The 25,016-nt window shown below is 52.5% G+C and overlaps 1 protein-coding gene and 1 long non-coding RNA gene across 35 annotated transcripts in view; one reads left to right on the plus strand and one right to left on the minus strand.

Annotated features, from left to right (window-relative positions):
• Nucleotides 1–25,016, minus strand: part of ARHGEF2 (Rho/Rac guanine nucleotide exchange factor 2) — a 53,902-nt gene that overhangs the window by 18,800 nt on the left and 10,086 nt on the right. For 4 of the 34 annotated variants that reach the window (XM_063626743.1, XM_063626740.1, XM_063626734.1 and 1 more), the window contains exons 1-7: nt 15,779–15,811; nt 4,601–4,745; nt 2,273–2,340; nt 1,869–1,932; nt 1,088–1,217; nt 760–869; nt 447–590 (exon numbers count right to left, since the gene is read on the minus strand). In XM_063626743.1, the coding sequence (XP_063482813.1) occupies nt 447–590; nt 760–869; nt 1,088–1,217; nt 1,869–1,932; nt 2,273–2,340; nt 4,601–4,727 (643 nt within the window). In that variant the 5' untranslated portion in view covers nt 4,728–4,745; nt 15,779–15,811. Of the gene's footprint in view, nt 1–446; nt 591–759; nt 870–1,087; nt 1,218–1,868; nt 1,933–2,272; nt 2,341–4,600; nt 4,746–4,978; nt 5,189–5,415; nt 11,316–13,729; nt 13,814–14,027; nt 14,254–14,570; nt 14,683–15,172; nt 15,404–15,778; nt 15,812–18,754; nt 18,849–19,013; nt 19,034–20,045; nt 20,086–20,990; nt 21,081–25,016 lie in introns of those variants that run through there. The other 30 variants (XM_063626715.1, XM_063626714.1, XM_063626710.1 and 27 more) reach the window with 22 other exon arrangements.
• Nucleotides 15,020–18,636, plus strand: LOC134734414 (uncharacterized). The gene is made up of 2 exons (XR_010117598.1): nt 15,020–15,117; nt 16,530–18,636. It is a non-coding gene; the product is annotated as an uncharacterized lncRNA (long non-coding RNA).

The following is a 25,016-nucleotide window of genomic DNA, read 5'->3' on the forward strand; positions in this document are numbered from 1 at the left end:
TGGGGACCTAGTGGGCAACCTGTGGGATACCAGGCAGGGTCTTGTAGGCCAAGAAGATATAAGAGAAAGGGTTTTGAGAGGTAGGGACTGGTAGAAAGAAGGACATAGCCGGGTGTGGTGGCTCACGCCTGTAATCCCAGCACTTTGGGAGGCTGAGGCGGGCGGATCACCTGAGGTCAGGAGTTTGAGACCAGCCTGGTTAACATGGTGAAACCCCATCTCTACTAAAAATGCAAAAATTAGCCGGCATGGTGGCAGGCACCTGTAATGAGAATCGCTTGAATGTGGGAGGTGGAGGTTGCAGTGAGCCGAGATCATGCCACTGTACTTCAGCCTGGTTGAGACTCCATCTCAAAAAAAAAAAGAAAAGAAAAGAAAAAGAAAGAAGGACATAGATAAACAGGACCTGTTGAAGGAAGAGGAAGACTAGGGTAGTCTTGGCTTACCATAGATGACATCCTGCTGCTTCATCACCTCCTTTTTATGCTGCTGCAGGAAGTTGCTGTCCACAGCAAGGCTCCAGGAGTCAGCTGCAAAGTCCTTCTCATCCATCTCAAAGTCACTCATCAGCTCATTGTAGATTACCTCTGCTGGACATTTGCAGGGCAAGCAACTCAGAGGTCTTGAGTTCCATTCCCTGGGTCCCTGGCCCTTCTCTAGATCCCTTCCCTGCTTGCCCTACCAGGCTACTCCCACCAGCATATCATCCTCAGCCCCTCTTCATCTTCCTCGGGCTCCCCTGGGCCCAGGCCTGCTCACCTTCGTCAATGAGGGATTCCACGGATAGGGTTCGGTTCCGCATGTTGAGGGAGTCTGTGGACTGTGAGAGGATCCGGCGCAGCCCCAGGGGAGACTCATCATTGAAATGTCTGAAGAAAGTGGGGGCTGTCTGCATCACCCCCAGTCGGGCAAAAGATCCCTTCCCAGGTAGGAAGCCAAAGCCAGGATCCAAGAGGCGGTCCCCCTAAGTTCTCCTTATTTGTCTGTCTACAGTTCTGAACTCAGGGATGGAAAGGGACCTCTCAGCACCCCCTTGGTCTCCACTGCCACACTCTCTGGCTGCCCCTTTCCCCAAACAGAGGCTTACCCAGCAATGTTGGTGGTGGAAACACTCTTGGCTAAAGACAAGGAGGAGCGGCCACGGCGGGAGCCTAGGAGGGACTGCCGGAAGCTGTCGGAGGGGTAGATGGCCGAGCTTGGCCGCTCCCGGATGGTTGCTGTGGGGGAGAGATGCCCAGGAGGCAAACATCAGACTCTGGTGCTTCCCCGGATTGAGGCCTCCCAGGCTCCTCAATGAGGAATGAGGCATCCTCTCACTCCACCTCAGCCCCTCTAGTCAAGAAAGATGATAATGAGAATGCCACCTTACATTTGTGTCATACTCTAATGTTCACAAAGAGCTTTTTCTTACTTATCTCCTCCCTGACATAAGCCTATAAACAAACAGGAGCTCAGAAAGGCAAAAAGATTTGTCCAGGGTGACTTGGGTAATGGCTAGGCAGGGACTGAGGCTCTGCTCTTTATACCTAAGGGCCATGCTCTTTCTGTTACACCAAAGCTGTCTGAATTGACACTTGACAGCTGCTACCAACACTCCCAAAATGCAGTGTAAATAACTGATAAAAATGCAGGCTGTGGCCAGGCTCAGGCGACCACCCATCCCCAGCCCTCATCCCCATTCGGACTCTCCCCTCCTGCCTCTAAGTCCAAGAGTCTGAACCATCCCTTAGGCCCCCACTATCTGCTTCCAATTGAGAAGAGGAAGGTGCTGTGCCTGGAAACAACCTTAGTGGGGCAGCAGAGCCCATGGGTTGAGCAGCCTGGGGTCCAGGGTCTTAGAGGACCTCCTCCACTCCCCAACTACTCACTCTTACTTCGAAGAGAGACAGACTGCAAGGCAGTGTTGTTCTTCAGCAGAGCTGCTTTCTGTTGCTGTGAGACAGAGAGAAGGAGAGAGATACCAAGAATGGCTGTCACCTAAGGATCACCCCCAGAGGCATGGGGCAGGAGCTAGGTGGCCAGCCCCCTTAGGAGAAAGCTGGCACTATGGTTAAGGGGATCAGGGTGATTGAGCCCAGTGCTGCGGGGACATGTCTGCAGCAACAGGCCTGGCCTACTTGGGGCCCGAGGCCTGGGGTTGAGGGTCTGGGCTGCCCCTTGGTGAGGAGGTGGGTGGTGAGAAACACAGGGTAGGGAATGAATGGAAAAGGCATGAGGGTACCGCATACTCACTACCCTCTCCCCCAGCCCTCTGCCCTCCCTGCCGTCTCACCTTCTGCTTGACCTTGGTACAGTTGGCGAGGGTGTCTTTACAGCGGTTGTGGATAGTCACATTGCAGGCTGGGAGGGTGGGGTAGAGAGGGTGAAGGGAGGGCCGGGTGGTACAGGAGGGGACACACCCACATGCAGACACCCATCTCCTCCTGGCCACACAGTCCTCGGGGACTCTCCCCCCTTCCCCGACTTCTGGGCCATTACCACACCCCAGTCCCTCTCCTCCCACCTCCCTCTTCCTTCAGGCAGGAAATGAAGTGAGGGGGGTATAGGTGCTGAATGAAATTAAACAATCAAGTGGGATGGGCAATCCTGACCCCCAGGTGGCCTGAAGAATGGACCAGAGGGGAGCAGGGGTCACTGGCTGCCAGAGATGAGCTCAAGAAGCACGAAGGTGGTTGCGAATGGCAGATGGAAGAGAGGACTCCCACAGAACAGAAGATGGCACAGAGGCAGCCGGGATGGGGACTAGGGGCAGAGGGGAAATTTACATTCCCTGAGCTTTTATAATAGTAAATGTTCCACATTTACTTAATCCTAACCACCCGTGGAGGGAGGTTCAGTTATCCTCATTTCATGTATGAGGAACCTGTCCTGGAGTGGCTAAATCGTCCATCAGAGGTCACATGGCCAGTGGGAGAGCTGGGGTTTACACTCCAGTGGGCCTGAATCCAAAGGCCGTGCTCCTTCCCTTGCACCACATGCCCTGGACTCTGGCTGGGCCTCAGCAGCTCCAAGGCTGATGGCTCCAGTGGTAAAGAAGGGACAGGCAACTCCCCACCAAGCCTGGCCTTCTCCCTTCCGGGCCCAGGGAGTCCTGTTCCCCCAACTCTGGCAAATCCACAGCTCCCACACTCCATCTGCTTCTCCGCCATCCTCCACCCCACCTTGCCATGGGGTAGGAGAGAAGAAGAAAGGAGGATTTGCTGAGCCTAGGCACTGGGACCCCGGCTGTGCCCTTCCCAGACATGCCCTTAGCTCCTGGCCCTCTCCAGCTTCCCCTCCCCCATCCAACAACACCGGAAACTCTGCTAACTCTTTCAGACAATACCCAGCACCAGGCTCACTTCCACAAATACAAGGCAAACAGGGTGGAGCAGAGGGGGCAGACAGAAGTGGGGGTTGCAGCTGCCCCCACCCCCCTGGAGCTCCCTTCTCCTACCCCCAACACTCAGTGTCTCTGGATCGAACCTCCGCTTTCCACCTGCTCTCAAAATAGTGCTGCCCGCCTCCCCTGTTCCCCTGGCAACAAGCTTCCGGATTGGGAATTTTGTCAGGTCTCTATAGGGATCTAGATTGGGGTTCCCTCCTCATCCTCACAACTCTAAATTGAACAGTGAGGAAAGTAGGGAGGCTTCACTGGTTCTCTTCTTTTTTTTTTTTTTTTTTTGAGCGGTAGCAAGCTTTATTGTGAAGAGCAAAATAACAAAGCTTCCACAGCATAGAAGGGGACCCGAGCAGGTTGCCCATCACTGGTTCTTTCTGGGGGTTCCTTCCCCAAGTTTCATAGGGATTTACAGGCTAGAGCTTTTGTCCGCTATTCAGTAGCAGGTCACAATACCTTCAATCCTGCTCTAATCAGAGGCATCTCTGCCATAACTTCAGGAGGAATTGAGGGAGAGGGGGCAGCAGGAGCCCTCTGTATACTGGGGAAGGAAAGAATTCCTGGCTCATACTCCCTAAAGACAGGGCTACGCTCAGATGTGGATGAAGGGCAGGAATTCTAACCCCTACCCCTCAACACACACATCCCTACTACATTCCCTCTTTCTCACTAGAAATTTGAGTTGAAGGGTCCTAATCACATCTTCTGCTTGAAACAGCAGAGATTTCAAGCTCCACGCATAGTCAATAGAAAGAAAGGGGCAAGGAGACTGTGAAGTCCTGAATGCCCAGCTCTGCCTAGGAAGACAGGCAGAGCCAGCTGCAAGGCTGGCAGCTTTCCACCCAGTTCCTCTATCACCCCCCACCCCACCCCCTCCACACATACAACATTCCTGCTCCTTCTCCAATCAGTTCCCCTAACCCTTAGCAGCTGTTCGGGGAGCAAGGGGGGTGCCTGGTGGATGACAGCTGCAAGAGGAGCCAGCACAGCCTCCCCTCCCCCACATTCCCAGATAGTCCGGCTTATGCCATATTCCAACAGCCACCACCCCTCAGCATGAGGACAGGGAGCAAGGGATCAAGCATCTGGCCCTGGCATTTGGGCCCAGCTGGGGATCAGAGAGAAGAGTGACCCTCATGGATCCAGGCAGAAAAAACAGATGAAAAGATCAGGGTCAGTGGGCACCGAGTCTGGGTGACTTTCAGGGTCCCAACAACTTACTTGGGCAGATGAGGGCTTCCTTGGCTGTGATGCTCTTGTTACAGGCATAGCACATGGTCATGCCTGAAACTGAGATGGTGGTGAAGAGGTGCCCATTGGTATAGCGGGCATCCTTGGCTTCCTTCATCTTCTCCTTTTCCCGGGTCTGTGGAAGGGATGAGAGGGAGAGGAAGTGAGGCTGGGAAATGCCAGGGTGCCTGGAGTCCAGAGAGACAGGCTGGAGGCAGAGGCAAGGAAGAAATGCCAGCCTGAGGATGCTGGAAAGACACCAGTTCCTAAAGCAGAGCCTGCAACTGGGTGTCAGAGGCAGCTGTCCAAGAGTGACCAGGCCAGGCTCTGGGGCAGCCAGCCCGGATGGGTTCTGGGTCCCTGACCTACCTGGCCCCTGCGGCTGGGCTGCCTCCTGTTGCCACTCATCTCCCTGGCTCTAGGTCTCTGCGTCCTCACTCCACCTTCCCAGCCCTAGCTCTGCTCGCCCCCGAGCTGCTGTACTCTCTTCTCTGTGCTAGGGGGAAGATGCGCAGAGAGGAGGGGAGAGCAGGCGAAGCGGAGGGTGCCAGCTCACCAGCGCTTTCCAATCTATGGGAGTTAGCTCCTCTTATAACCATGACAACCAGTGTTGGATCTGCTGTCTCTGTGGCAGTCACAGTGGGGGGGCAGGAGATCCCCTTATTAGATTGGCTGAAGGGGGCAGAATGCCTCCCCTGCCACCCCCAACCCGGGGGTCAGGATCCCAGACCTCTAAAACTCTTTTCACCAACCCCTCAGCCACGGCACACAGGGCCTGTCTGGGAGGCGGCATGTCCCCTACTAACCTTGAGGCAAAGGCAGCTGCCTTTGGGTCACTCTTCCACTCTAGGATCTTTAAGTAAGGAAGCTCAGCCAGCCATCTCGGTTGCTTCCAGCAGAAAATCTCTCCTGCAGTCTAACTTTTATCCCTCTCATACTACTCTCCAGAGTTAAAACCTAGGAGAGTTTCCTCTATTGCTCCTCACCCAACTGGTCTCTCCCATCCTAGGAAGTCCTTTCTGACATCTACCCTCCATCCTTCAGTGTTGATCTCTGCAGGGATGGCGCACGCCTTCCTCAGAGCCTCTGAGCTGCATTTTCCATCTCTGCTGTCTCCCACTTCCCCCAGTGCCCCTGCCTCTGCAAGTCAAGTCATTCTCCCTGACCTCCAATCCGTCCCTCTTCAAGCCCCTGTGATTCCCAAAAAGCCTGAGAAGGTGAGAAGAGGGGGATATCACTCTTCCCACTATTCTAGGACCTTCCTTAGTTGTGACCTCCGATCTCTGGATTTTCCCTCTGCTCTTGGAGTAGAACTATAAGCTGAGAAGACCACTCCCTCCAAGGTTTCCCAGGCTCTCAGAAATCAAAAATCAGGATCCAGATGGCTGAGGGTAGAAGCCCCAAGTCAGAGGACCTGGGCTGGGGACAGATGATTACAGCTCAGCGGGAAGCACTCAGCCTGGACTCTAGGAGACCAGTACTGACTCAGCCGAGGCCACGAGGCCACGAGGCCACGCTAGCAGCTGAGAGGTGGAGGAGGGGAAGAGATTCACGGGCCTGGTGCTTGTGGCAGAAAAGGGTAGAAAGAAAGGGGAAGTGTGGAGGGGCTGAGTCAACAGTGCAGGGACAGAGGGCATGGGGCTGCAGTGCCTAGGCCCAAGATCCTTCTCTTTCCTGCCTCTCTTCCCAAGCTCCAGGTTTGCCTGATGATGTCCAGAGCCCAGAGGTCTTGGGGTCAATCCCTTCTCCCCTCATACATCCTCCCCATCCCCAATCATCCATTGTTCGCATCCTCCTCCTGTCTCCTGCTCTCTCTATGTCCTCCCTTCTCCTCTCAGGGTCTCCCTCCTAGGCTCCTCCCACTCTGCCTTCCCTTTCTCAGCCTTGCTTCTCTGCCACTGTTCTCCTCTCCCGCCCACAGCCTCTCCTCCCCTCCTCCTCACGCAGGCCAACTGCTCCTCTACCTAGGCTTATTCAGGAAGCTGAGCTGCCTCTAGCCTCGAACTCAAACCTCTAAACTGTTCTGGCCTCCTTTTTTCTCTTCTGGTACCTGCCTACCTGGACCACTAGAAAATGCTCCCTTTGGTCTAACCTCCACCTATCTTGAGACAAATTATACCTGTTTAGAAGTTCGAATTCAGGCCGGGTGCGGTGGCTCACACCTGTAATCCCAGCACTTTGGGAGGTCGAGGTGGGTGGATCACCTGAGGTCAGGAGTTCGAGACCAGCCTGACCAACATGGTGAAACCCCATCTCTACTAAAAACACAAAAAATTAGCTGGGCGTAGTGGCAGGCACCTGTAATCCCAGCTACTTGGGAGGCTGAGGCAGGAGAATTGCTTGAACCGGGGAGGTTGGAGGTTGCGGTGGGTTGAGATTGGGCCACTGCACTCCAGCCTGGGCCACAGAGTGAGACTATGTCTCAAAAAAAAAAAAAAAAAGTTCAAATTCACCTTTGAATAATAACCTCACAGGACCTCAAACACCAAGCCCAAATATCTCTTCCCACTGCCATACACTCTCCCTTTGCTCCTCCTCTCCTGCCTTCCCAGTCTTCTATACAACACAAACCAAGTTTGAGCACGTATCACATTTGAATTAAAAGCAAGAGGCGGGGGGAGGGGGGAAGGACAGCATTAGGAGATATACCTAATGCTAAATGACGAGTTAATGGGTGCAGGAAATCAACATGGCACATGGATACATATGTAACAAACCTGCACATTGTGCACATGTACCCTAAAACCTAAAGTATAATTAAAAAAAAATAAAGAAAAAATAAAGTAAAATAAAAGCAAGAGGCCGGTGAGGTGGCTCACACCTGTAATCCCAGCGCTTTGTGGGGCTGAGGTGGGAGGATCGCTTGAGGCCAGGAGTTTGAGAACAGCCTGAGCAACACAGCAAGACCCATCTGTATAAAAAAAAAATAAACACAAATAAAAGCAAGCAAGCCGAAAATAGTATTTAAAAAAACAACATGGCTGGACCAGGGTCACTCCAGAATGGGCAGTGCTGCAGCTGTGCCCCAGTGCTGCTACAAGTACCCTCTTCCACAACTGACCTCTGCCCTTTGCCCTCCACCCTCCCCTTGTGGCATTCACAAACACTCATCTGTCTGACCAGCTCAGATGGGGTGGCAAAGGGAGGGAGAAGACTGGGGCAGCCAGAGAACAGGGTCTCTAGTGGCCCTTCCTATCTCTGGCATCAATGCTCCACAGACAGCCCTGGTACTCTGGGCCCTGCCTCCTCCACCTCCCAACACTCACCCTCTCTCGAAGTGACCCCTGCTCTAGGTGGGCCAGCAGCGGGCAGCAGCCACAGCAGCAGCACATCCCAGCACGGGCACTGCCCAGCAGCAAGCGGCCCTGGCACTGCCTAGTGCTATTGTCCCGGAGGTCGCCTGTGCCCGCCCCAGGGCTCAGGCTTCTGAGGATGGAAGGACACAGGGCCTGCTTACCAGGGGTGCCTGCTCCAGAAGTGGAGTGAGTGGGCTTGTTTGGTTCTTTGTCCTACTCTTTTTCAGGTATTCTTAAGATTATCACATTGGTCTCCCATTTACCCACACCCAAGTAGGACAGCCCTTTACCTCCAAGACCCAACCTATCCACCAAGAAAAAGGGCCCATTACTCCACAATCCATAACACCCACCCCAGTGCTCAGAGGCCCTTCCTGCTTGGTTCAGTCCTTTGCTCTCCAGCATCTAGAGACATTTTTTTTCTTTTTTTTTTTTTTTGAGACAGGGTCTCACTCTGTTGCCTGGACTGGAGTACATTGGCATGATCATGGCTCACTGCAGCCTTGACCTCCCGGGCTCAAGTGATCCTTCCACCTCAGCCCTCCAAATAGCTGGGACCACAGGCATGCATCATGATGCTCACCTAATTTTTTAATTTTTTTTGTAGAGACAGGGTCTTGCTATGTTGCCCAGGCTGGTCTCGAACTCCTGGGATCAAGTGATTCTCCTGCCCCAACCTCCCCAAAGTGCTAGAATTATAGGCGTGAGCCACCACGCTCAGCCCTAGAGTCATTCTGTCTCTTTCTCACAAATCCCATGGGAAGTCCTTCTTGCTACACACCTTCATCCACACTACTGCTACATCAAGGATAAATAAAGAATATGAAAGCCCTTAGCACAATACCTGGTTTACAACAGGCACCCAATACATGTTTCAAAATGAAAGAAAAGGAGGGAAGCAAAGAAACAAGGAAGGATGTATGGACACCAAGACATGGGGTCTCAGTAGCACCCTGGCCCCTACTCTGGGAACCCTCTTCCTTCCTTATCAGAGCTTTAGAACCTTCTGTCTCTTCTTGTTTCTCTTTTCTCCCTCCTCCTGAAGGGCTCTAAGCCATTCTCTCCTATTTCCTTTGAGTTTAGACCCTGAGGGTTTCCTCTGGAATTCAGAAGACCAATCCCAAACTTCCTTCCACTGTCATCCCAGATCTCAGTCACTTTTCGGAAAGAAAGACGGGGTCAGGCCGGGTGCAGTGGCTCATGCCTGTTATCCTAACACTTTGAGAGGCAGAGACGGGCAGATCACTTGAGGATTGCTAAGGGCCACAGGAGTTTGAGACCAGCCTGGCCAACATGGCAAAACCCTATCTCTACCAAAAATACAAAAGTTGGCCGGGTATGGTGGTGGGCACCTGTAATCCCAACTACTCAGGAGGCTGAGGCAGGAGAATTGCTTGAACCCAGGAGGTGGAGGTTGCAGTGAGCCAAGATCATGCCACTGCACTCCAGCCTGGGTGACAGAGCGAGACTGTCTCCAAAAAAAAAGAAAGAAAGAAAGATGGGAGCAATGGCAGAGGGCATTGTGGATCTCTACTGAAAAGCTCAAAGGCAGACAGTCTCCCCTCTTCTCTCCACTTTGTCTCCCAGAATAAGGGATGAGGAAACAGTGACGTACATGGAGGGGAAGGCAATGCCAAGGCTAGGACTTTGGCTTCCTGTGCACCCAGCGGGCAGCAAGGCCAGGCAGATCCACCCAGGCGAGGTAGAGCTTCTCCAAGCAAGCCCTAAGCTCTCATCTGACTTTTTTTTTTAATAATAGATTTTTAAAACTTAATGTTTTTGTAGAGATGAGGTCTCACTATGTTGCCCAGGCTCGTCTCAAATTCCTGAGCTCATGGGATCCGGCTACCTTGGTCTTCCAAAACGCTAGGATTACAGGTGCGAGTCAGCATGCCCAGCTCTCTCAGCTGCCTTTGCTTCTGTCTCAGGTATGTCCAAATCAAGACTTCTGGGAGAGTCACAGAGTACTCAGAATCACCTATCCTCCAGCTGTACCTGGCAGCAGCCCCTTCCCCAAGATGGTGACACCTCTGTCCACACCCTCTGTAATAGTGACCGGATAGCCTATGGAGCGTTCCGCCAGGATTCGAGTCACCTGTGGCTCAGCCCCTGGACAACAGAGGCACCGTTGGCTATGAAGAGCACTGAGTCCTGGAGGAGGAGCTATAGGGCTGGGAAATGAAGAGGTGAGGGATTGCTGGCGGTGGGACTGAGAAGAGGGCTTGGGGTGGTCTCAGCCGGGCCCTGCTCCTTTATGAGCTTCCCGGGACAAGATGAAGACAGGAGGCTGAGGGGAAGGCAGCCAAATGGAAACACTAATGCCAAAGCTAGAAACAACACAGAAAGACATCACTGCACACACAAAGGCACTTAATAAATGTTTGCTTGGTGAATGAAGATGAGACACTGGCAACGGGGGTGGGTACGGGTGAAACAGAAGAGGATTGCTAAGGGCCACAAAGAATAAATCAGGTTAGGGACCCTGAGACCCAAGCATCCTGGACCCCAGCCTGCCCCCTACCCGGCCACACCTGTCAGGCCAGGAGAGAGAGACAAGCAGAAAGAGAGAGAGGGGGGTAGCGATGCAAACAGACAGGCATTTGTGCAAGTGAACAATAGCTGTGCCAGGACTCCCTGCCCTCCTGGCACAAGGCAGGCCGGCTGGGTTGGGAGGGGGGCAGCTGCTGCCTGCAACCCCACCCCCATCCTCTCCCAAAGAGACATAAACAAACCCGGAAGGGTCCAGCCAGCTCCTCTCAGCCTTTCCTCTTACCAGCTTCAGAAATCCTGACCAATCCGCTCACTCAGCTCCTAGATGATACTTCCAACCAGAAACTGAAGCTAAGGATGAAGCTACTTCCTCATGGCCAGACAGCATGAACCCCCTACTTTGCTGACCACTTTCAAAACAGTAGCCCAGAGCATCTGGGCACAGAATAGGAGGGCAGGCAGGCAGGCAGGCAGGCAGACACACACTGACACACCAGCACACCAGTAACATGCAAACAGGCGATGCACACATTCACATCTGTCCCCTCCTTGATTCCAAGGTCAAATTCCACAGCCAGAGTGGCTGAGATCAGACCCCACTGTAACTCCTCTGGTCGGCCTCAGCAGGTCCTTCTCTAGGCCCCGTCTAACCTCCTGCAAGTCACTCAGTGACTTCCCTAAGGTTTAGACTCCGTTCCCCCATCCTCACTTCTCCCCTCCCTCTCAACTCTCTCCCTAACCTCCACCACCCCTAGAATTTTTGTCTATGTCCCCAGAAGACTCAGCCACCAGGAGGACCCCCCACTATTCCACTCTCCTCCAACACCGTCAGCCCTCTCAGCTCCCTCCTGGGCTCCCCCAGCTCTCCTCTCCGCTGCACTCCTAGTCCTGCACACAAAGCCGGCCACCTCTCCGTTCCTCAGAACAAAGAAATAGTCGCTCTGCCCACTCCCCACTCCACCTGCCCACCACACAGATTCCAAGGGGACCCCCAGCCTCCACAGCCATCCCTGGACCTCTGGTCCCTGCTTGGCAGAAAAGGACCCTTTGTTCTAAGGGATACGATGGTTGGGGTTTGGGAAAGGAGAAAGGGAAGAACAGGGGGCTAAAGAGAAAAAGGGGACCTGTGAGGTTTGGGGCTTGTGGAGGTAGGAAGTACAGCAGAGAGAACAGAGGAGGTGGAGGACTGAAGACAGCCTGGGAGAACAGAAATGGAGTGAAAAGCAAAAGGAAGCATGGAGGGGGCTACACAGAGAGATCCTGTGAGGATGGGACAGAGAAAGGGGCAGGTTAAACTTACATTCCTCCTCCTAGGAGGAGCTCCCAGGGAATGAGGCAAGGAACGGGGAGGGGCTGAAGTGTCAGGGCTTAGCTGTGACCCGTCCCCCCAAGGAGGTAGCAGGGGAGACCATCTTCCTCAAATAATGTCTTTTCCAGCGGGTGCCCCTCTACTTCCCACCACAGTATAAAAAGAAAGGAGACAGCTGGTGTGCTGGGGGGAGGGGGAGAGGGGATCCAGGGTTTGTTGGCTAAGAACCAACTCCCCATTCTGTAACCACAGTTTTCCGGAGGTGGCCCTCCCCTTCCGACCGGCCCAAACTGACAACCACCCTTCTCCAGTGGCCTCTTTGCCCTTTCAGATCCACCCACTCAGCCCCCCACTCCCTGCTGCCAGCCAGATTCCCAAATTACCCGCCCCACACAGCCAACCCCCATGGTAGAAAGAAGAGCCAGTCCCCCCCACCCGCCACCAAAGAAAAAAAAACAAAAACAAAAACAGAGCATGAATACCCAGGTGTCTGACCTCCCAGCTCCCCACAGTAATGGAAAAGGGATCCCAGTATCTACCTGCCCCCCTCCCTCCCCAACCTCTCTCTATACCCCCTAGCCAGGTCGTCCCCCAACCGGCTCCCCCATGGCTTTCCTTTTTAGGGTGGAACCAAATTTCTGCGGTTTCAAAAAACCTCTCCCGCCCCCATTGGCTCTACTCCAGGGTCTCAGCTCAAACGGTTGAAAAAATAAACAGACTTTTGGAGCTGGGGCCTGGCCTGGCACAGGGCTGTGAAGAGCCTGTCTGCCACCCCACTGTTCCACCACACTTCAGCCACCTCACCTCGGCCCTCTGTTTGTCTTAGGCCCTACTCGAATCCCCAGTTGCTTTCCGGATAGCAAAATCTAATCCCAACCCCCTAAGGAAAGTCCTTTTAAAGCTGCCTTCCCTGGCTCTCCACCCCCAACCCAGGATGGAACCTCTATCTCTCCCAGTTTAGCATCAAGACAGGTAGCCTGGCTAGGAACTACCAGGGAGGTGGAGGGGAGGGCTTTCCATCACCCTTAAGAACTCCAAAGGGGTACTGCTCCCTTGGCTAAAGTTGGTGATCAGCATAGGCTGGCACCAGGGTAGTAGGGCACTCAGGTCGGAGAGAAGCCAGAGATTAAACCAGCTCTGGGCTGGGACCTGGCCTTTCTGATAATGGGTACAGTGTGGGGGCCCCAAAGGAGCTGTCTGCAGGCCCCAAAGGAGGTGCTGTCTGCAGGCACCACCTTCCTTTCAGCTCTGACTTATTCACCTGCAAGTCAGCTTCATCATTTCCTGGGGTCTGGGTGTGGAAAGGTCAGGGCACTTGGGAATGGGGCTGGGTACAAAGGCAGGGATAAAGGGTACTTGGAGAGGAGTGGCCAAGAGGTCATCACGGGGGAGGAGTGTGGATAATTACACACTCAGACTCATGAAATGCTAGGTGAAGGGACCCCAAGACGAGCAGATAAGATAATGAGAGCGCTGGGGGAGGAGGAGGAAGGGCAGGGAACACAATGCACAGTGCCAGGTGTGTCAGCCTAAGGGTTTCAGGTTGGGAGAAGGAGAAGCTAGGAGGCTGGCGGGGCAGATAGGGATGGAGGCCCTATGTTCTAAGCAGAAGGGCTCAGGATGGAGGAGAGGAGCCCAGCTACACAAAGACCTCTGCTCCCTTCACCTAGAGGTGATGGCTTGGGGGAAGTAAGCCGTCCCTCGGCCGTCCCGACCCCAGCCACCCGCCCACCCACAGGGGAGAACTGAATCACAGCTGGAAAGTCCATTTGCGAGGAGAGGAGGAGCTGACTTTTGTCTTGGAGGGGTGGTGGTGGTGGGAGGAAGCCGGGAAACCACCCCCTCCCGTCCCCTCCGCCGGATGGCGGGGACAAAGGGGGAACGACCAAGCCAGCGATTGGGGAGTGATGGGGGGTCGCCACGCCAAGACCAAGCCGGTGGGGCCTGGGGGGAGAGGAGGTGCCGGAGCTTCCACCGCCCCCACCCCCAAGACACACACCTCCCTCTTCCCGCTCCGTCCCTTACCGGAGCAACTTTCTTTCGAGCGGCCTAAAGCACTCGGTCCCGCCGGCTCGGAAGCGACCAAGACCAGGTCCGCTCCGCTCCCTCCCGGGATCCCAGCACCGTCGCGTCTGCCGCTCCCCCCACCCCTACCCACTCTCTCGCAGTCCCCACCCACCCCGTCCCGCCGCTCGCCGATCCACCGCTCCGCCCGATTTTGGCGCCCAGAAAGCAGGCGGGGAGACAGGGGATGCACCGCGGGTGCCGGGGTTCGGGGAGAACCCGAGGACCGCGGCAAAGGGAGAGGGGTTTCCGAGCCCACCTTGCTCGCCAGCTCTTTGCTCCGGTCGATCCGCGCCCGCGTGAGGGATTCGATCCGAGACATAATCGGACGGGGGGACCAGGGAGGACGCGGCGCGGACCCCAGCGTCTGGTATTGTCGGGGGAGGGCGGGGGGAGGGGTCCGGCCCGCACGCGTTGGTCTCGGGGACAGGAAGTCTGACTCCCCTCGCCCGGCACCCAGCACCAGTTCCTCAAACCCGAGTCTCCTCCCCCGCCCAAGCTCAGGAACCGGGGAGGCGGAGCGGAGGGAGGGCGGGGTGCCGGCGCGCAGGACGCCAGGGTTCGTGTGGGGGCAGCTCGGAGAGGTACGAGGGTCCTAGGACAGGTTTGAGGGGCCCCTCTGCCTATTTCCCCTCCAGCGCCTGGGGGCGCCCTCTAGCCCCAGAGACCCGCCTCTTAGCTCTGTTTTTCCTAAAACCCAGCCCCACAGCCCTCGCCGGACCCAGGTCGGCCCTTTCCCGTCTCCCCTCCCCTTCTTCCCTTCTCCCCTCCCCCTCCCTTTCTCCCTCCCGTACTGCGTTACCTCAGTCTTTAAAGACCCGCAGGCAGGAGGATTCCATCCGCCCCCAGCTCTTAGAAAACCCAGGACCAGTTCCTTCCTGGCCTTCGGGGTCCCATCAAAGCAGGCCTGAGCAGACTGACCCCTTTTACGATTGGGGGCAGGGGTGGCCAGAGGGAGAGGAAATCAAAGGAGAACTAAACGCTGGGTCTTCAGTACACGGGAAGGGTAAGATTCACTCCCAGAGGTCGAAGAATAGAGAGGAGAGAATTCTCCCACATGCCCCACCCTACTGGGACCTTCCTGACCCCACTCTGCCCATCCTCCTCCTAGCTCCGCCCCTGCCAGCTACTTTGGGGGACTAGGTTGGGATTCTCCACTTTCACCGAAGGCCTTCCATGTGTCTAACTCCAGTTCTCTCTGTTGCAAGTTAAGCCGGAACTGAAAGACCAGAAAACAGCCTGCCCTAGTCAAAGAAAGTTAGGGTCCAACCAGCCTCTCCACAAGAAGCAGGGTAAGGTGGGGCATTCATCTCTCTGGACCCTTTTCCCCAGCCTGAGCCAGCCTTTGGGTGAGTTTTCTGCTATTGGGAAAATTCCTCCTCCAGTCTAACTATGATCACTTACAATGAAGTTCATTTCTGCCTCTCAGGGTCTCCCATTTCTCTGGAGAAACCAGAAGCACAGAGAGGCCTGGGACAGAGCCTTCCGTTAGCAGGGTCCTGCCTGATTCTGGCCCCAAAGGGCATGGGAGAAGAAGGAAGGGAGGGGAGACCCAACCCAGATCCAGCAGCTCTCTGCCCTGGCTCAGCAGTGGGGCCAGGCTGCAGGTTTCAAGCCCAACTCAGCACTCTTGTAGGTGCCAATTTTAGCCTCTGCCACTATTTTTGGGCTCCACTGCCTCACCACTGGCTGAGCTGGTTGGGCTCCTCACCCCCAGCACTACCCTCACACTGCCCCTCTGGCTTCCCCTCCTGCCTAGCAACTCCTTCACCTCCTTCTTCACCCATTCCCCTGTTTAGAATCGTTAAATAGCAAAGACCAGGAAAAAGGGAGAGGAAATAAACCATGCCCAGTTCAGGCTGGGTGGAAATTAGAAAGCAGGAAGGACTTTCCCAGGGCCATAGCTGGTTCTTCCTGGCTTGCACCTGCCAAGGATACCTACGGGGAGGGCGCAGGAACTCCCCCAAACCAAGAGCCCTGAGGCTCCTGGCCCCAGAGCTCCAGACTCACCTCCCCTGAGGTGGGCAGCCAAGACTCAGGAATGTACTAAATTTAAAAACAGACAGCCAGAGGCTAGAATCTTGGCCTCAAGGCTCCACCCACTGGAGGCCCAGAGACAAGATCTGGGGTGGGACCTCAGCTTCTCTCCCAGGCCTGGGGCAGGAGGGTGCTGCAAGCTATGGATAGAATCTTAAAGGGCCACACTCCAGCCTAGGTACCCAGGAAACATAGAATTTGAATGCTGGGGTTTTTCAAGCGACCTCACGGTCCCTCAACTCAACTAAGAAGGTCTCTATGAAAGAAGAGGACCCGACCCTCCAACCCTTTTCTGTCTCCCACCCCAACCTTCAGTCTACTTTCCATCCCACCTGCTGTTACCCTACCCCTCAGCCTATGCCCTCTTCTTCCCCTTAGGAGATGAATAACAAGGAAAGGGACTAGGGACAGGGAAAAGAAAAGTGTTCTGCCTTTAAAAACACCTGTGTTTAGTGAGCTTGGCCTGCAGCTTGACTCAGTTTCCATTTTCTATATCCTCGTGAACAATGAATACTTTTCCCTTCTCCTTGGTGTCACCTGCCCCCCTTTTCCAAGACCCTTCTTCATTCCGGCGTCCCCTCAACTCCTATTCAGTGATATCTTCCAGATTTTCAGAAATATTTTTTTTAGATACACAGAAACAAACATTTCTACCAGGATCTAAAAATAGCCACCACCTTCTTTAGCCCATTTAACTTGACAAAATGTGTCCCTCCCATTTCAGGGGTAGGGAGGAGGTCCCAGGGAAGAACCTGGTTGCCAAAGTCTTGGCCAGTTGGAGAAGAGATGGGTCTCCCGAGGATACCCAAGCCCAAGCTCTACACTGTCCCAAGGTGGTTTGTTTTTCTTCTTTCTTCTATTGATCTGGACCTTGTATATTCTGGGAGGAGGTGATTAAGGCCAAATTGCCTTAAGTGGCCATCCAGCCAGAAGCTGGAAGAAGGGAAGGATGAGAGGGAGTGAACTGTTGTGTTAGGGCTATTGAGAGAAACAGTGGCAATACAGAGCCAAAGCCCTGGGTTTCTAATACGGCGCCACCTCTTACAACCTGTGAGATCTTGGGCAAAGTAACTAACCTTTAAGTATTTGTCTGTAGAATTGAGATTGAAATACTTATCTTTGCCAGAATTGTTATAAGAATTAAATGAGTTGAAAGTGTTTCATCAAGTGTGCAATGCTACTCAAGTAGGAGGGACTAAGCTACTTCCTTCTCTCACTGCTTGACTGAGCTTCCCTCCAGCCCCACCCCCTGATGTTTACTGCTTATGGAGAAAGAGATTAAGTGAAGCAGGCCCACACATTCATGAAGGAAGATGTAGCAGGAGATGGTGGAGAGGGAAACAGAGGAAGACAGGACCACAGACGTGGGGAGGAAAGGCTGAGCGAGGCAATGTCCTGACTCACTCTGGCGCTTCCCTCTTTCCCATCTGGGCTCCAAAGTCTCTGCCCTCATTCCCCTTCACCAGGTTGCTCAACCCTCCATCAGACTGTTAGGTCAAGGGTGGACAAACACAGACCAACCGGGATCTGGATGGCCCCTGGGCAGTACTGACTTCCCCTACCATTCCCAAGGCAAGAAAAGGGGGTGATTCCACTAGCAGACTCCCCTACCCTGCAGTGAGACAGCCTGTAGGAAGGTGAGAGACCCCAAGGTTTCTGTTTTTGCTTTGTTCCTTCGAGATCTCCGTTCCCCCATGGGAGAGAAACCTCACTGTCCCACCTGCCCTCCCCTCCCATCAGCTGTCAGATTCTCCGGCTGCTCCTCTTCTGACACTCACCCAGTCTCATGCCTCCATTAGCCTCAACTCCCGACCCATGGCCTGTGGTGAGAGGTGCTAACAACATGACCTGCTTTCATCTTGACCTTCCCAACCCACCCAGAGAAAAGGAAATCTTGGCTAAAAAAAGGCTGGAAGAGGGGAGAACCCTGGCACTGCGGGTGGGGCTGGGGGGAGCCCAGGCAACCTTACTGGTGAGAATCTCATGGCTCTTCAAGGTGAATATGATGACTTCCCTGGGGTTTCTTTCAATACTCAGAAGCGCCCCGAGTTGGAAAGCACATGCATACTTGGGGAGGTCAGGGGAGGAAAAGGGGGCGGCTCACTCTGACAGTAAATGAAGAAAGTGGAAACAAATTCAAGGAGCAGGCAGAGCTCCCGGTTTCACCAGAGCCCAACGGTTGGTAATAAGGATGAGAACAATGTGCCTTCACTTCTGGGATCAGAGCAGCACATGGCCACACACGTACGGGTATGCATGTGCTTCCATAATCATATACTTTCCCAGCTTCTACTCTGCCTGTGGTCTAATTTCAACTCCTTCAGCTGCTGTACCCACCCATAAAATTATGAGTGTAAAAGCACTTTGCAAACCCTGATACTCTATGAAGAAGTAAAAAGTAGTGCTGTAATTATTATCATTATTATGTCCAATGGTTGAGGTTTCTGCTGCCCACCTGTCAGCTATGTGAGGCCTAAAGAGAGGGAGGGCTAGGCCATTCCTCAGCTTCTGAGGTCCCTGGCCCTTTTCCCCTTCCAGCTGTCCACAGCTGACTGCTAAGCTGGAGGCGTAGGGGAAAGCAGAGAAAAGGTGATTTACTGGGACACAGAGACACAGGCTGGAAGAGATAGCATGTGTTTGCTTAAAATTTGAAGCATTTGGCTGGGCACAGTGGCTCGCACCTGTAATCCCTGCACTTTGGGAAGCCAAGGCAAGAGGATTGCTTGGGCCCAAGAGTTAGAGGCTGCAGTGAGCTATGATTGTGCCATTGTACTCCAGCCTGGGAGACAGAGACTGCCTCTCTTAAAAAAAAATAAAAATAAAAAATGGAACCATTGCTCTGAGTTTCTAATAGGGGGAGTGGTGGGAGGTGGCGATGGTGGGATGGGAGAAAGGGAACTGGGGAGGGCAGTGGGTCCCAAGCCTCCTGCTTCCCCAGCTGACTCCTACCTTGGCCTTTCCGGTCATGCCCAAGAGGAAGCTGAAGGTCCGTCGCAGGGAGGAGCCCGCCCAGGTACCTGAATGTCCTTCCAGCTGGCTGCAGCTGCATAGAGAAAAAGAAGACATGAGGAGATGGAGGTAATGCTGGAAATGAAGAAAAAGATAACTTCCTGAGAGATGGTGGATGAAGGTGCCATGACCAGCAGAGCCAGAATGGGAAGGAAGAAAGAGGAAGGACTGGGAGAGGAAGATAAGCCCCCATCCTGACCTCCTAGGACTTCCTGGATGTGGGCATTTCAGTTTCCCAGGCCCCTCTATTTAGGAAGAAAACTCCAGGCTCCACCCAGATAAATACAGACTCCTCCTTCCTACCTAATCCAGGCTCAGGATGGGAGGCCCAGCCTCCTCTCTCATGCTGCTCCCAAACGGAAGTGGTATGGGGCGGGGGCTCTCCCGGGGGGCATTTTCTCCTCTCAGAACAAGAGCCCTGTGTACGACCCTCTCTGCTGTTTGGAGAAGGCCTCTGGGCCTAAAGCCAATAAGGACTGAATTTCCTGGGATTTCATCAGCCCCATCCCATGAGCTAATCCCAAACCCAGAGCCAGGAGGATGTGTCAGCTAGAGATTTTCAGGACCACAAAGCAGAGCCTGATATCTTAAAGGGACCATTACTTGCTTACACATCCACACTGTCTTAGAGGGCTGACCCACTATAATCAGGCTTCAGCCATAGATGCCAAATAAGCAGGTGCTGATTTTGCATGCTTATTTACATAGTTATTCAAATCTCCCAGCCTCCACCTCCAGACCTGAACTCTGCCTTCAGGCCCTGCCCTCTGCTGGGAGCTCCACAGCCCTTGCCCAGCTCTCCTTAGGGCCGTTTCCCATTGGTCTATTACCTGAGCCATCCTAAGCTGATCCATGGTCCTTGGTCATTGTCCCTCACTAAGACTGTTCAACAGTCTATCTGCCCTTTCACCCTATACCACTGACAACAGCAAGCAACTCCCATGCTCTATTATTCAATGGACACCCTGTGCCCTGGATACTCCTTTTCTCCTAATTTCTCCCCCCATCTCATGCAGCTACTGGGAACCTGGTGAGCCCACCCAAACCAAAGAAGGGAGGGTGAATTCTATGCAGCTCAGGGAAGGATATTTGGAGGTCTTAGATCAGAAATGTTAAGGGGAGGAATGATTCAGGAAGCAGGGAAACCCCTGGGGCTACAAAACCATGGCCTAGACCCTATTGCTGTTCCCCTATAGAGGCTTTTGAAGGATTCCGAGTCCCCCACACTCACCGTTTCCTGAGGTCAATGGCAGAGGACTGGGATAAATTCCCTGCCAACACAAAAGGAGACGAGAAGTGTCTAGCTAAAGCCAGACAAAGGCGCCCAGGGCTTCCTCCCCCACCCGCTTCACCTGGATCAGGTTCCCAAGCTGCAGGTGCATGTGACGCCATTCCTGAGGGCGGGCAGTGGGCAGCAGGGAGAGAGGGCGGGGTCTAAGCAGGGCAGAGCTGAAGAATTTAGGAGCCATGGGAACAGAGCACCAGGGTTATGTGGAGACAGTGGCTGGGAGACTGATTTTTCAGAGGTTTCACCCAGAACTCCCAATACTCCATCTTGAGGACAAGGTACATTGCAAGTAACTGTCCTGCATCTCTGGTGACAGGGGAGGCTGGAGAACTTCACCATGTCCTATGTCCGCTTTCATCAGTAGGAGTTTCAGAATTCCCAAGTCCAGAATTCAGATTGCTTATTTGAATAAAGCCATTCTGAGGCCAGGCATGGTGGCTCACGCCTGTAATCCCAGCACTTTGGGAGGCCAAGGCAGGCGAATCACTTGAGCTCAGGAGTTTGAGACCAGCCTGGCCAACATGGGGAAACCCTTTCTCTACTAAAAATACAAAAATTAGCCGGGTGTGGTGGCACGCTTCTGTAGTCCCAGCTACTCAGGAGGCTGAGGTACTAGAATCACTTGAACCTGGGAGGCAGAGGTTGCCGTGAGGTAAGATTGCGCCACTGCACTCCAGCCTGGGCAACACAGTGAGACTCGGTCTCAAAAAAAAAAAAAATAATAATAATAATAATAAATCCATTCTAGGAGTTCCAAGGGTATGTGGCTAAACATAATCCACGACATCTGGACCCTAAACAGCTAGCTATGAGGAGTGGCAGCGAGATGTATAGGGGAAGGGGCCACCCCTGCTTTGCTCCCTACTTTTGCTCCCTACTTTTGCTCACCATCTGGATCCGACCAGTCCAAGAGACAGTTGATGCCACTCATGGATACAGACTTGGAAAGCATGCCAGTGGCCGAGTGGTCCAAAAGGCCAGCAGATGGATGACAGGAATCCTGATCCTGGAATCATGTCAAGAGTCCTCACACCAAGGGCAGGCTTCATCTGTCCTCCCCTCATGCTCTTTACTTCCCCACAGCTTGGCCTCTCTTCAAATCCAGGCCTCCCACCCATTTCCAAAACCCATATTGGGATATTGCACTTTAAATAGTTGGGAAGTTACTCTGCTGTTTTGCAGTCATTACTCTGTTGCAGTTCAAGCCCAGGCTTTCTTAGTATATAAAAGTATCTAAGAAGAGAGATTTACCCTGAATGGTTTCCAGAGATGGCAAACTCAATCTATAGAGGCCAGCCAGGTAATGAAAAAAACAGGCAGGACTGGCGCGGTGGCTCACGCCTGTAATCCCAGCACTTTGGGAGGCCGAGGCAGGCGGATCACTTCAGGTCAGCCTGGCCAAAATGGTGAAACCCCATCTCTACTGAAAAAATAAAAAAATTAGCAAGGTGTGGTGGTGTGCACCTGTAATCCCAGCTACTCAGGAGGCCGAGGCAGAAGAATCACTTGAACCCAGGCCGTGGAGGTTGCAATGAGCTGAGATCACGCCACTGCACTGGTGCAACAGAGCAACTCAAAACCAAAGGCCGGGCACAGTGGCTCATGCCTGTATTCCCAGCACTTTGGGAGGCCGAGGTGGGTGGATCATTTCGGGTCAGGAGTTTGAGACCAGCCTGGCCAACATGGTGAGACTCCGCCTCTACTAAAAATACAAAAATTAGCCGGCCATGGTGGCGGGTGCCTGTAGTCCCAGTTACTCAAGAGGCTGAGGCAGGAGAATCACTTGAACCTGGGAGGCCGAGGTTGCAATAAGCCAAGATCGTGCCACTGCACTCCAGCCTGGGTGATGAAGCAAGACTCCATCTCGAAAAAAAACAAAAACAAAAACAAAAACAAAAAACAGCAAATAAGCCAGAAGTCCCTCCTCAGTAGACTAAAGAATCAGTAGTGTACTTATGCATTGAAATACTATTCAACAATAAAAATGAGCAAATCACAGCTCACATAACAATATGGATGAATCCCACGGACATGTTGAATGAAAGAACCAAGATACAAAGATGTATATACTGGTATGATTATATGCATATGAAGTTTAACACAGGTAAAACTAATTGACATTGTTTAATGATGCCTACATAGGTAGTAAGCCTATAAAGAAAATAGAGCCAGGTGCTGTGGCTTATGCCTGTAACCCCAGCACTTCGGGAGGCTGAGGCGGGTGGATCACTTGAGCTCAAGAGTTCGAGACCAGCCTGAGCAACATGGTGAAACCCCATCTCTACCAAAAATACAAAAATTAACCAGGCGTGTTGCCTCACGCCTGTAATCCCAGCTACTCAGGAGGCTGAGGCAGGTGGATCGCTTGAATCCGGGAGGCAGAGGTTGCAGAGATTGTGCCACCGGACTCCAGCCTGGGTGACAGAGTGACACCATCATGTCACCTGGGTGACAGTCTCAAAAAAAAAAAAAGAAGGGTGGGTGCGGTGGCTCACACCTGTAATCTCAACACTTTGGGAGGCCAAGGTGGGCAGATCACGAGGTCAGGAGATTGAGACCATCCTGGCTAACACAGTGAGATCCCGTCTCTACTAAAAATACAAAAAAATTAGCCAGGCCCACGTGGTGGCGGGTGCCTGTAGTCCCAGCTACTAGGGAGGCTGAGGCAGGAGAATGGCGTGAACCTGGGAGGCGGAGCTTGTAGTGAGCCGAGATCGCGCCACTGCACTCCAGCCTGGGCGACAGAGTGAGACTCCATCTCAAAAAAAAAAAAAAAAAAAAGAAAAAGAAAATGGATCTCAAAAGTCAAGAATGCAGTCATCTCTGCCAGAGAGAGGGCTATGAGTAAGAACCCAGGGAGCTTCTCAGCTATGATAATCTCTATTTTTTTTTTTTTTTTTTTTGAGATAGAGTTTCGCATTTGTTGCCCAGGCTGGAGTGCAAAGGCACGACCTCAGCTCACTGCAACCTCTGCCACCTGGGTTCAAGTGATTCTCCTGCCTCCGTCTCCTGAGTAGCTGGGATTACAGGCATGTGCCACCACGCCTGGCTAATTTTGTGTTTTTAGTAGAGATGGGGTTTCTCCATGTTGGTCAGGCTGGTCTTGAACTCCTGACTTCAGGTGATCCGCCTGCCTCAGCCTCCCAAAGTGCTGGGATTACAGGCATGAGCCACCGCACCCGGCCTATTTTTTTTTTTTTTTAACCTGGGGTGGTTATACGGCTGTTTGCTTTCTAATTTATTATACTGTAAATATATGTTTTATACATTTTCCTATGTATGTGCATTTCAAAAAAAACTTAAAGTTTAAAAAAATACAGATTTATAAATTTTAAAACACCATTCTAAATAAATGTATTGTCAAAGAAGAAATCATAATGGAAATTTAAAGATGTTTCGTAACTGAACAATAATGAAAATACAGAACAAAACCTGTGGGAGAAGGCCAAAGTGGTATTTCAAGGGCAAGTTGTAGCCTCAGAATGCTTATACTGAAAAATTTTTAATGCTAGAGAACTGAGCTATTCTAACTTAAAAAGTCAGATAAAGAACAGGACAAACTCATAGAAAACAGAGGCGAGCGCTGTGGCTCTCGCCTGTAAACCCAGCACTTTGGGAGGCTTAGGTGGGCTGATCATGAGGTGAGGACATAGAGACCATCATGGCTAACATGGTGAAATCCCGTCTCTACTAAAAATACAAAAAATTAGCCAGGCATGGTGGCGGGCGCCTGTAGTCCCAGCTACTCGGGAGGTTGAGGTAGGAGAATTGTTTGAACCCGGGAGGCAGAGATTGCAGCGAGCTGAGATCGCACCACTGCACTCCAGCCTGGGCAACAGAGTGAGACTCCAGGTCTCAAAAAAAAAAAAAAAAAGAAAGAAAAGAAAAAGAAAAGAAAACAGAAGGAAGCGGCCAGGCACGATGGCTCACGCCTGTAATCCCAGTGCTCTGGGAAGCTGAGGCAGGTGGATCACCTGAGGTCAGGAGTTCGAGACCAGCCTGGCCAACATGGTGAAACCCCATCTCTACTAAAAAAAAAAAAAAAAAAAAAAATTAGCTGGGCATGGTGGTGGATGCCTGTAATTCCAGCTATCCAGAGGCTGAGGCAGGAGAATCTCTTGAACCTGGGAGGCAGAGGTTGTAACGAGCTGAGATCACGCCATTGCACCCAGCCTGGGCAACAAGAGCAAAACTCCGTCTCAAAAAAAAAAAAAAAAAAGGAAGCATATAATAAAGATAGATGCAGAAATGAAATAGTAAGGCCGGGCACAGTGGCTCACGCCTGTAATCCTAGCACTTTGGCGGATCACCTGAGGTCAGGAGTTCGAGACCAACCTGGTCAACATGGTGAAGGCCCATCTCTACTAAAAATGCAAAAATTAGCCAGGCGTGGTGGTGGGCGCCTGTAATCCCAGCTCCTCAGGAGACTGAGGCAGGAGAATCACTTGAACCCGGGAGGTGGAGGTTGTGGTGAGCTGAGATTGCGCCATTGCACTCCAGCTGGGTGATAGAGCAAAACTTCATCTCAAAAATAAATAAATAAATAAATAAATAAATAAATAAATAGTAGACAAAGATAAATTAGAGAGGATCAATAAAGCCAAGAGTTGTTTTCTAGGATCAAGCAAATGAAATAGGCAAAACTGTGATAGGAATGATAAAGAAAACAAGAGAAAGCACAAATAGAATGAAAAAGCAGACCTAACTGTAGAAAGAGCAGTGATTATAAAGATAAGAGAATACTACCTATGGCCAGGCACAGTGGCTCATGCCTGTAATCCCAGCACTTTGGGAGGCTGATGTGGGCAGATCTCTTGAGGTCAACAGTTGGAGACTAGCCTGGCCAACATGGCAAAACCGTCTCTACAAAAAATACAAAAATTAGCTGGGTGTGGTGGCGTGCACCTGTAATCT

Source organism: Symphalangus syndactylus, chromosome 12 (assembly GCF_028878055.3).
Source record: "Symphalangus syndactylus isolate Jambi chromosome 12, NHGRI_mSymSyn1-v2.1_pri, whole genome shotgun sequence".
NCBI lineage: Eukaryota > Metazoa > Chordata > Mammalia > Primates > Hylobatidae > Symphalangus > Symphalangus syndactylus.